The sequence below is a fragment of the Narcine bancroftii genome, chromosome 3, assembly GCF_036971445.1.
Source record: "Narcine bancroftii isolate sNarBan1 chromosome 3, sNarBan1.hap1, whole genome shotgun sequence".
In the NCBI taxonomy this organism is placed as follows: Eukaryota; Metazoa; Chordata; class Chondrichthyes; order Torpediniformes; family Narcinidae; genus Narcine; species Narcine bancroftii.
In genome coordinates, this window is record NC_091471.1 from 176,318,847 (window position 1) to 176,330,899 (window position 12,053).

The window sequence follows — 12,053 nt, forward strand, 5'->3', positions numbered from 1 at the left end:
CATGAATAGTAATTTTGACCTCATATGAGCTATTGACCCCATCAACTGATACATTCTTCTTACATCTGGGTGTGGAGAACAATTCATTTCCATCTCACGCCTATTCCTTGATCAGACAAATGGGTCCACAAAAGAGCTAATTAATTAATTAAGTTGGCCACGTGCACTAGATTTTGATTTACCAAATTCATTGGGTAGTGTTGATGGGAATATGTGGAGAATCTAGGGAGAATTAGTGAGAGTAGGATTGCTCTGTAAGCAGATATAGATTTGATATGTATTAATGCTGAAATGGCCTCCTTTAATTTTTTAAACATTTAGACATACAGGATGGTAACAGGCCCCTTGAGCCCATGAGCCCATGCCAATCAATTACACCCAATTAACCTACACACAAGGTAAATTATTTGAATGGTGGGAGGAAACTGGAGCTCCTGGAGAAAACCCATGCAGACACGGGGAGATTGTACAAACTCTTTACAGACAGCATGGGATTTGAACCCTGGTCCTGATCGTTGGCGCTGACACAGTGTTGCGCTAACCGTGCTGCCCCCTTTGTTCTAAGGAAATATGAAAAATGGAATGTTCAGAATCAATACAATGATATATACATGGCCCAAATACATTGAGGATACCACAATAGGAATTAGAAACCTAGCCTACGGCATGATCAAATATTGCAGCCTTAACTTTCAAGAACAGAAGTAGGGGCAGGAGTAGGTGACCAGGCTTCTCACGCCTTCTCCACAATTCAATATGATCATTGCTGATCTAAGATGGCCTCAACTACTTTTTGTGCCAATAGCCCATGACCTTAGATCTTCTAAATATTTATCTATCTCCACCTTAATTATACCTCATGATCTAGCCTCCAGAATGAATTCCAAAGAGTTTCTACGATCCAGAATAAATTTGAATGCATATCCATTTAAAATAACAGGCTCCTTATTATGTAGTTATGTATCTTGTTTGTGAATCACCAGCTGGTGAAAACATATACCCGTCAAGTTCTCTTAGGATCTTATATAAGGTCACCCTCATTCCTTCAAACTCCAGGGATTACAGTCCCAAAATGTTTTAGCTCTCTTGATCGGACAACCCTCTCATCAAATTATTCCATGTTATTTGAAATTAACCCATCTAATATCATAGGGAAATTTGCAGTGAACGCCATTGTCTTTTACATGGTTGTAATAGCTATAATTTAATTGAAATTATTGGCATCACACATTGGAATTATTTTATTGATATCTTTGTCCACACAGATCAGTTGAACTTGTTGTTTCAATAACCCACATAAATCGGGTCTTGATCATTGTGGTTTATATAGCTCCAAGTTTGAAGTAAGTGTGTGATAATAGCAATCCAATCAAGATACAAAAAGTACAACCAAGCCACACAGTACACACAAACAGGCTTTATTCAAATAACACTAGAGGGAATGAGCAGTCTGTAGTGGTGGGTAGACAAGATCACCACATTAAGACTGGTCTCATTCAAAGAACACAGTCACAGGGTACAATATTTAAAGCATTTTCCTGCATACAAATTGGATATCATTTCTTTGAATGTATTTACAACTTATATTTTGCATTTTGCATATCCTCTTCCTAAAGACAGGGAAATTATTTGTTGCAGTCATTTATTCTCACTAACAAGTCATAATTAAGAGAAATCCTTCTTGTATACAAAACTCAACAGAAGTCTGGAAAGGTTGATCTCAGTAACCACCAATATCTGTTCTCTGCCTGCCTGATTTCTGGTTTTCAATTAACACATACAAATGGCCAGTTTCCCGCTAATCTTAAATTATTAAAGTTAACAATGGTGGCCAAAACTTCTGGGCAGGAACAATGTCAACCAAGGACATTGAGCGGCGCAGTCAGTGTTGCTGGACACCTTTGACAATTTACATCGTGTCCACAGATAGTAATTCAATCAGCTGCATTTGGGCAGGAAACCGACTCTATCGGTAGTCAGTTAGCACCATTGTGTAAAAGTTATCAGGCAGGCATCAGGATATCTGGAACCTGGGGGCTCTGTAGGTGAGAATTGATTCCTGTCTGGGAGGTTTGTTAGCTTCAAACCTATTACCTGTTCGCTGGAAGCTGCTGACTGAGTAAAACCTATGCTGGTTTTCTTATAAATGATTTTTGTATCTATCTTATAAACAAACTTTCTTCATTTATCCTATGAACACAACTTTCTACATTCCTACAACTGCTTAAGCCTCATATAATGGCTGGCTCTTGCTGCGTGTGGTAACTTCACAGTCTCACTGTGTAGAGTTGACTCCACAATGTCCAACACTTTTCAATCTAACAGATCCTTTGTGTGAAACTATTGCTACACGAAGTATAAAATCTGAGGCCATTGCTACTTCTGTGCAATCCTGCACAACTTGCATGTACTGTCTTAGGAAATCATCCCTATTATTGGCTCAGTAATATGTCTAAAGCTTTTAAAATCATCTCAACATTGACGTGAGCAACAAGATCAAGCTCTTTATGAAAAACAGTCTTCATTTGGCCTGTAAATCAGTATGATAGGGTTCCAGAAAGTGTGATTCAATACTCAAAACAATTCAGAAAACTTGATGGAAGTTGAGGAGAGGGCCCAAGTGTCAAGAAATGACAGAGGAAAAATAACCCAACATATTGAAAGACTCCGCCTACCACAGCCTTGCTCTCTTTACCCACTTCTCAAGAACATTCATGAGTATGATATTTAAGGGTAGTTTCTTGCTCAACATAATCAGATTCCTGAATGAATGCCAAAATATTATGTTGCCTTGCTCTACACCAACTGATCTCTTGCTGTAATTCTGCACTTAAGTACTGTGTCTTATTCGTATTAATCACCACATGAATACATTTAATGAACTATTGTGCAATCTCACTGTTTCCCCCCCCCCCCCCCCCAGATATCTGAGCAGGTCTTGGTGCATATTCAGTGCAGCAGAAGGGGGTGAACTTTAATTTTCAATCACCACTGATAATTTTAGTGGAAATGAGCACTGCAAATGGAGCTCATGGACTAATAATCTCAGTTCTTTATTATTCCCACAAGTCATTTTGTATGAAGAGTTGTATTCTTTGCTCATTCTAATAATTGCTCACATATTAGGTAGAATGTCAAATGTCAGACATATTAACTGCTTTAATCTCGTGACAGTTTAAGTGTTAAAAATTATGCCTCCTAATTATCTGACAGCTTTCAAACTTTATCTTACAATGAATGTGTGAATATTAATGAAAAGTTACACTTCTGTCCAGTTATCTCTCTGCAAGTCAATTCATTGAATCATACAGCACAGAAAAATGTCCTTCAGCTCACTAGATTTATGACCACCCATCAATTGCCCATCTCCACTCAACATCTCAGCACTTGGGCTGCAGCTTTTGTCTTGGTAATTCAAGTAGTTGCCTCAATACCCCTGAAATGTTGTTTCATTTCTACCATCCACTCAGGCAGAGTACTCCTGACTGCAGCTCCCTACAGGTGAAAAAAATTCTTCCTCAATTGATTTCAAATTTCTTTCCCCTTCTAAACTTTTGATCTCTAATGTTTTTTTTTTTGCCATTTTAGTATTTGAGAACAGAATGCAAAGATAAAGATGTAAAACATCAATGAAATTACAATATGTCAAGAATTCTTCCCACAACCTTAGGGCAAAGCCATACTAAGACAACCAGTTATTTGGAGGAACAACACCTTTTATTCCATCTGGACACCCTCCAGCTAGATGCATTAACGCTTTCACTGGTTTCCATTAGATCCCCCACCTCTTGACTTTCTCTTCCCTACCAGTCTCCTTTACTCCAGCTCTGCATTCACAAATTACCCTGATTAATTCTCAGTGTTCGTCTCCTGCCCTTCTATCCATGTCCACCAATGGCCTCTTGGCTATTGGCCTGTGCTCCTCCCCCCACTCCTTCTTCCTTCCTCCCCTCTCCTTTTTATTCATGCATCTGAATAAACACTGTGGCAACCTCATTAACTGCCTTTTTCCTTGTGCAAGCTTCCTTGATTCCATCCAACCTCAATATATTTGATGCCATTTCTGGCCCACAAATAGACAAAAAGGAAGCATCACAACTGAAGCGCAAGGGCTTGGGAGCAGAAGAATATTCTTGTTTAAGAACCAATGCCGTCGATTCCCTGTTACCTGAAGCACGATGCTGAGGAAAGCCTGAGGGAATAAATATATATTCATGCATAAGGTGGATGGTTAGAGAGTTATGGATTATGTGGATTGGGCAGGAATTGGAATTGAGGCCAAGATTACATCAGTCATAACCTTACTGAATGACAGAGCAGGCTCAGGTTTGTGTGGCTCTAATCCAAGCAACACAATTGGCAGAGCCACTGCCTCACAGCACCAATGGCCTGAATTCAATTCTGATTTTGGGTGCCATCTGTGTGGAGTTTGCACATTCTTCCTGCTAAACAATAAGTTTCGTCTGGTTGTTCTGTTTTAATCCCACATATCAAATACATGCATTTTGCTAGATTAATTAGCCATGATATATTTCCCTTTGTTATGTAGGTGAGTGGTAGAATCTGGGGAGAATTGATGGAAATGAGGGGAGAATAAAAATTTAGGAACTGTGTGGAATTGGGATAAAAGGGAGGTTTATGCTCGGGACAGTAATTGATAACTGAAGGAGCCAATGTAACCTTTAAGATCAGGTCCATTGCATTGAATTCATGAGGAAATTCTAACAAATAGTTTGTTCTTCCATGAGACAAAGTTTTATATCTCTAGTAAAGCTAGTCATAAGGAATCCGAATAGGATCACACAGCTCCTCAGGTAACTGTGAATAGGCGGCATTGATTGTTAAACAAGAATTCATAATTGCATTGCAAAGAAATGGATAATTCATCCCAAACTGTTCCCAAAGGTCATCAAGCATCTTTAAATTTAATTTTTAAAATATTTTTTAATTTAAAAAAAATGTAGACATACAGCGCGGCAACAGGCCATTTTGACCCACGTCCGTGCCACCCAATTAACCTTCAACCCCCGGTAAGTTTTGAACGGTGGGAGGAAACTGGAGCCCCCATGGAAATCCCACACAGACATGGGGAGAACATACAACTCCATATAGACAGATTTCAAACCCGGGTCTCGATTGCTGACACCGTAAATATGTCGCACTAACCACTACGCCAACCGTACTGCCCTATTAATATCAATCTCATTTTAACTTCCCCTCATTCCCATCAGTGCTTCCCAGATTTTGCCTTTCATCTAGATGCTCGGTGAGTTTACAGTAAACAAGTTATCTTTGGGATGTAGGAGGAAATTGGAGCACCAGAGGAAACCCATGTGGTCACATGGGAGAACATGCAAATTCCACAGAGATAGCACCAGAGGCCAGGAATGTACTCGGGGTTTCACTGAACTCAGAGATAGAAGCTATTCAGCTTTATCGGGAGGATTAAATCTGCAAGCTACTTTCTAAAGGAATCAGTATTGATCATCCTCAGCAACAAAAAGAATTTTAATATAAAAGCAAAAATACTAAAATGGCAAAAATATTCCTGGAAACTTATAGAGCAAAAGTGTGGAGCAAAAAAGGGCTGGAATATAGTACTTTTTTTCCCTTTTATACAGATTATTCTTAACAGTCATAAAGAAAATTAAACAGGCTCAGAACAAAAATAGTCATTTATTCTACGCAGTTTTTAGTTTTAATGCCCTTCATGCAGTGAAAAAGCCCATCTAGAAAGGCGGAGATTCTCCGCCATTATGTTGGGAGACTTACCTCTATGAATGTGCCATGGCCAGCTCCAAGGCACCAACTCAATCCTTCTCAGCGAAGGATCATCGGTGGAGCGCTGGACTCTGCCATCTTGCATGAATGTAATGCCACCGCAAGCAGCTGACTAAGGGTGGGCTGATGACGTCATGATGATGCCATCAGCCAACGCCCCTTCTCCCCTCTCTGTCCATCCATTCACCCCTCAGGGCAGGGACAGCCGGCGGGAGCCATCAGGTCCGGAGTAGCTGGGGGTGGGGGCTGTCAAGGCAGGGGCTGACAGGACGGGGGCAGCCAGCGGGGGCCATCAGGGCAGAAGGAGCTGGCAGGAGCTGTCAGGGCGGGAGCCATCAGGGGGTGGCTGATGCAGGCTGTGACAGCCCCGCTGTCCACTTCGGCACCTCACCGGACCAGTTTGATCTTTGGGGCCACTGATCAGTGGCTCAAAATGCGGCAGAACAATAGCCATCTTCTCTACCCATAATCCTCCATGCAGTTGAAAATGTTCTGGGAAACAAGAGTGGTTCCAGCTGCATAGGGGATTATGGGTAGGGAAGATAGCCATTGTTCTGTCGCATATTTATGACAGGAATTGCTACGGCCCTGGTCGCCCCACCTCCATTGACTCTGGAGGGCTTTACGAGATGCCGTTCAACATAAATCTGATGCAAGAGCAGACCTTTATATTTTTCCCTTCACGCTTGTAGCTGGCCTCCACACGGAGGCTTAGCCTGAAAGGGCCTTTAGTGAACATAATAAAGGGGGAAATTACAAGTCATTGTCCCAGAACTAAAAGAAAGAACATCAGAAACCAGTCCAGGCAAGAGCAGGAGCTTAATGACCATTGGCAAGTATATCAAATAGATGGAAGGAAAGTGCATGAAAGATGATCCAAATGCAGATGGTCCTTGACTTCTGACCTATTGGATTTATATCCACCCGCACATACAACCAAAATTTTTTAAAAATCTTTATTAAAACTACTGTACAAGAACATATTTTGTATTAAAAGTACTGTAATACAGTGGTCCCCATTCCCCACAGCAGCCCGAAGCTCCTGTTCCCTGTCGGCAGGCTGAGGTCCCCATTCCCTGATTTATGACCAGATCCAAGTTAGGGTCATAAGTCAGGGAGTACGCTAGGACCATTTCTGCGTTCCAAAAAATTAGGGGAACGTAACTGCAAATATGTCAACCCCTTCATGTTAAATATGCATCAGTGTACTAAATGGTTCATATTGTATATTTTAAAGTGATGATAGCCTTGAGTTAAGAAATTTAAAGTTGATCCAAATTTGCTACAGCCGATCTTTTAAAATTTAGGAAGTTGCGTTTTTTCTTCTTTGGTGGAGCATCTGCAGAACAAGGATCATCCTTTTTGATCCGGAAAACGAAGACTTCCTCCCCTGTATCTGCCATTTTTATCATTTGTCCTGCTCCTTCATTAATTAGTTCAGGATGGTCGTCATCAGGGAATTCAGAGAAACCATGGCTTTGAGGAAAAGATACCTGTTTCAAGAGCTGCAGGCGTTTCTTCTTCAATATGCTACATATAAAATTCAAGAAAGACAGTTTGAATTCAATCTCCTAGGAATGATCAATCAAATGCAAATTGTACATTATAAAAGATATGATTTGGGTCAAAGGTCGCTGAGGAACTGGGCCTGGTTTAATAAATATTAACAGTGTCTGAGAGTTTATACAATGGATAGCATCCAAGTCAGCAAAAAGAGGAAGGCCTTCAAGAACTTGTTGCAAGATGATTGTAGTATGGTTCACCTGGATGGAGTTTATTGACTTGTGGATTGAAAGCTGCAGAACTGGATTATGTTGTGTTGATCGTCTGTTAGGGTAATTTTCTAAACTCCTAACACAGCCACTGGTAAATCAAATCATTATATGGAATATTCCCTCAGTTATTCATTCAAGCATTCAGTCGTGCTAATTACTGGGATTTGATGTAATGAAAAAGTTGTTTGTTTAATATTTATTTGAGGCCAAAAGTATGAGTCCACTATTTAACACAACATCATGCATTAAGCAGCATTTCTGTATTAGCAAAATCCCCCAAGGCTATTCACAGGTCATTATTAAACAACTGGAGAAATTATAACAAATAATCAAAGATATTGGGAGATTTTAATCCACATCTAAAGGAAAGGAACATTGAGAGAAATCCAAGGTTTGGTGTCTTGGCCACTGAAGGCACAGCTGCCAATAATAGATTGTTATGATTCAAAAATGATCAATAAGGTAGAACTGGAGGCTTATCTGTACCTTGGTCGATCACAGAATAATGATGGTTAAGGCCATGGAGGGAATGAAAAGTTGGAAATAAAATCACAGAATGTGACCAAGCTTAATTGTGTCGTTAAAAGTATTGTTCAATTATGTAGCTTAGTTCATCAATAAATAGTCTTTGTATAAATAAATTAATTTGAGTCAGTCATATTTCACTTCTTATTGCCCAATAAGAATTATTACCTTCCTCTCCTGCTGCAGGGAATATTCATGTTCTCCAAGTTTTCACCAATAATCTTGTTCCTCAGTTTTAGCTCTATTGACTCCCAAAGCTTTCTGTAAATACAAGTAGCAATATATTAAACATATTAAAAGCTCCCGTTTTAGTAAAATGAGATTATCACTGTAATGGATAGTATAGACAGGAGGGACTAAATGGTTACAGTTAACATTTAACACAAGCACAAGTCAAGTCACAACACAGCAATAATTCAAGACATTGGAAGAACCGAGGGAAGGCTTGTCATAGTATAGCATAGATAATAGCCTACACTCGACTGGAGGGAAAACTAACACTTTTATTAGCTTACAACAAAGGTAGGGTTCATGAACAGGCTTCAGAGGGGTTCTGGGTTTAGGCGGGAAACCAGGGTTATATATGGGCCTCCAGGGGAGGAGCCGGGAGGCAGGACCAGTCGTCAGTAGAGGACACATCTAGTGAATCCCAGTTCACTACACACAGTTCCAGAATTCGATACATTTGCAGATATTGTGATTTTGCAAGAGAGAACAATGCTGACTGCTGGAGAGGAAACAGCTCTTTGAAAGTAGCTCTTGTGACCACCCATTCTATGGAATTGAGATCACAGCATGCTCTGTGAATGGCTGGGCCTTTTCAGTGGATTGACCTGTGCCAGGAGGGTTTTTTTGGGAAGAAAAGTGCTTCATTTTGATTGTGCCTAACAGTGGAGGTCACTTGGAGAGACGGCTTCATTTTAAGTGTGACTAGCAGTGAAATTACTTAGAGACACTGGTGCCAGGGTCTTGGAAGCTTCGTGGAGTCCGCCCAGTTCGAGTCTTGCCTACAAATGGACCAGGAATGTTGTGACCACAGCTCGTATGGATAGACATTTCTTCAAAGTCAATGCAAGAAAAATTCTTAAGTGAGTCGTAGCCACAACTCCAGTTTTCCCATCAGTTCAATATTAATTGCGGGCATCAAATTTCAAAGGCCTACTCTTCAACACTAAATTTGAACGACTGAACTTTGAAGTAACTTTCCAGATTTCAGTCTGGACTGTAATGGTTTGGGTATAGCGCACACACACACTTCTGGGGATAGATTTAGTGTTAAGGATAGTTTAAAAGTTTAAGAGTTAGAAATAAAATTAGTGTTTTAAAATTAAACAAGGTCTGGTTCATTGCCTACTGCTGCTCGTTACGCACTGTTTGTAACAGATGAAATGACAAGAAATAAGAATAGTATGTTATGTTATATGTTATATTCCTAAAATATCCTTCAGTGTTATCATTTGGTATTCTTGAATGTAAACTATTCCACAAATTCCACAATTTACAAGATAGGCAAGTTAGAATATTCAGGTACAGGAGAGCCTTAGTCATAAAGCAGGATAAAATCTTTGATACATTTTGGAAAATTACATTTAAGTAGCTGGCATGATATTAAAATGAGTCGGAACAGGAGAATTTTACAATACGAGTTACTGTGGTAGAAATGGAGAAATCATCTTGGTTTTCTCTCTAGTTCTTTGAACCCAACCCAGTCTGCCCATTTTTACTTTCATTCCCATTTGGCTTCTACCTTATCATGTTTGATGATAATTTCTCTCATTGTGTCTCCTTTCTTTCATGTTAACTGAAATTTACATACAAGAATTTTCAGTTTTCCACTTAATCAGGTTACTCTATCCCTATTTTTTTTTATCCTTTCTCTACTCAGACTTAAACACAGTTAATCTGAATTCAAACAGATATGCTGAGCATCCCAAATGAACTACTCTAAGCAGTCGCAATACACAAATGTGCTGGAGAAATACAGCTGGTCGTGCAGCATTCATGGGAAGTAAAAGGTAACCAGTGTTTTGGGCCTAGGCCCTTCATCAGGTATCACAAGTAAATCTGCCCCTGCTGGAGTAATACCTGATAAAGAACCCAGGCCCGAATTGTTGGTTGCCCTTAATTTCCCATGGATGCTGCACGATCAGCTGTGTTTCTCCAACACATTTATGAATTGCACTCAACCCCAACATTTGCAGACTTTCTTATTTAACTCTCAGTAGTCCAACACAAAGTGCGCACATGGTTCTCTCTAAAGAAGTAGCATGCTGTACAAGAAAAAGTTATAGTGTGTGTGTGTGTGTGTGTGTGTGTGCACACACACACACACACACACACACACACACACACACATAAAATAGCACCTTTATTTGAATCCAATGCACAAATACATTTCAACCTTTTAGCAGTATTTCAATCAGCCAAACAAAGACATTCCAATAGTACACTGACTGCAACTGGCCTTCATATTCATTACTTAGTATTAATATTTTTAAAAAAATCAGGTTGGATCATGCGTTTGAAAAAAATATTTGTAAATTAGTAACTAAAGCTTAAATAGTCTTTGCTTTTATATTAAAATTTGAATTTACTCTAATGGGTGCAGATTGGGATCCTGTTAAATAACCCTCAGAAGCAGGACTGATGACTGTCTCACCACTCACTTGCTTGTCTTCAGAAGCTCACTTGTTGTTAAATTGATAGCTCAAGCTGGTTAGATCAAAGATGACAAGCTAACTGAATTGGTACTAATGAGTTCCTAGAATAATCTGATCATGTCAAGATGAAGGACGAGTTGTAATGCTGATCTCAAATCCCAGTTAGTGAGCAGGGTGATTTCATACCTTTCTCCATAGAAAGGAGAAACAAACTGCTTTTACTTCATGTTGTGTTGAAGTATCCTATCACCTCAGACCTTCCCCATCGATCCCCTCCCCTTTTATACTGACATTTCTTCCCCTTCCTTTCATCTTGATAAACATTGACTGACAACTTCTCTCTGTAGATGCTACCTGACTGTGAGAGATAATAGAATATAGGAAGTAAAGCTAGTATGAATGAAATATGGAATACTAGACTAGATTAGAGGAAGTTAAGTAAGTGCTGAGTAGGGATGAATTCCGATAAGAGTGTGAGGAAGGGTTACGCAAGTATAATAGAAGGATCTTATAGTGATAATAGAATTAGCAAGTTCTGCATATAGATTAGTAAGTCCTGGGGGTTGAGATGCGTGAATAAGGACAAAGGCAGATTCATGAATAAGGACAATGACATGATGGGACCCAGACAGGATACCCCATGGTCTTTCAAGTTCACAGAAACTGCACATAGGCAGACAGAATTACCAAATGCCAAACCAATCCAGGAGGCAGAAGAATGTTAGGGGGGGGGAGGGTACCTCTCTTCTTTCTTCTTTGGCTTGGCTTCACGGACGAAGATTTATGGAGGGGGTAAAAAGTCCACGTCAGCTGCAGGCTCGTTTGTGGCTGACCAGTCCGATGCGGGACAGGCAGACACGATTGCAGCGGTTGCAAGGGAAAATTGGTTGGTTGGGGTTGGGTGTTGGGTTTTTCCTCCTTTGCCTTTTGTCAGAGAGGTGGGCTCTGCGGTCTTCTTCAAAGGAGGCTGCTGCCCGCCAAACTGTGAGGCGCCAAGATGCACGGTTTGAGACGTTATCAGCCCACTGGCGGTGGTCAATGTGGCAGGCACCAAGAGATTTCTTTAGGCAGTCCTTGTACCTTTTCTTTGGTGCACCTCTGTCACGGTGGCCAGTGGAGAGCTCGCCATATAATACGATCTTGGGAAGGCGATGGTCCTCCATTCTGGAGACGCGACCCATCCAGCGCAGCTGGATCTTCAGCAGCGTGGACTCGATGCTGTCGACCTCTGCCATCTCGAGTACCTCGACGTTAGGGGTGTGAGCGCTCCAATGGATGTTGAGGATGGAGCGGAGACAACGCTGGTGGAAGC

General features: G+C 40.5%; 1 protein-coding gene across 7 annotated transcripts in view; it reads right to left on the reverse strand.

Annotated features, from left to right (window-relative positions):
• Positions 1 to 6,319: 6,319 nt before the first annotated feature.
• Positions 6,320 to 12,053, reverse strand: part of LOC138757881 (limbin-like) — a 169,849-nt gene continuing 164,115 nt past the window's right edge. For 3 of the 7 annotated variants that reach the window (XM_069925938.1, XM_069925940.1, XM_069925941.1), the window contains 2 exons: positions 8,250 to 8,342; positions 6,322 to 7,311 (listed from right to left, as the gene is read on the reverse strand). In XM_069925938.1, coding sequence (XP_069782039.1) covers positions 7,044 to 7,311; positions 8,250 to 8,342 — 361 coding nt within the window. In that variant the 3' untranslated portion in view covers positions 6,322 to 7,043. Of the gene's footprint in view, positions 7,312 to 8,249; positions 8,343 to 12,053 lie in introns of all 7 variants that reach the window. The other 4 variants (XM_069925937.1, XM_069925934.1, XM_069925935.1 and 1 more) reach the window with 3 other exon arrangements.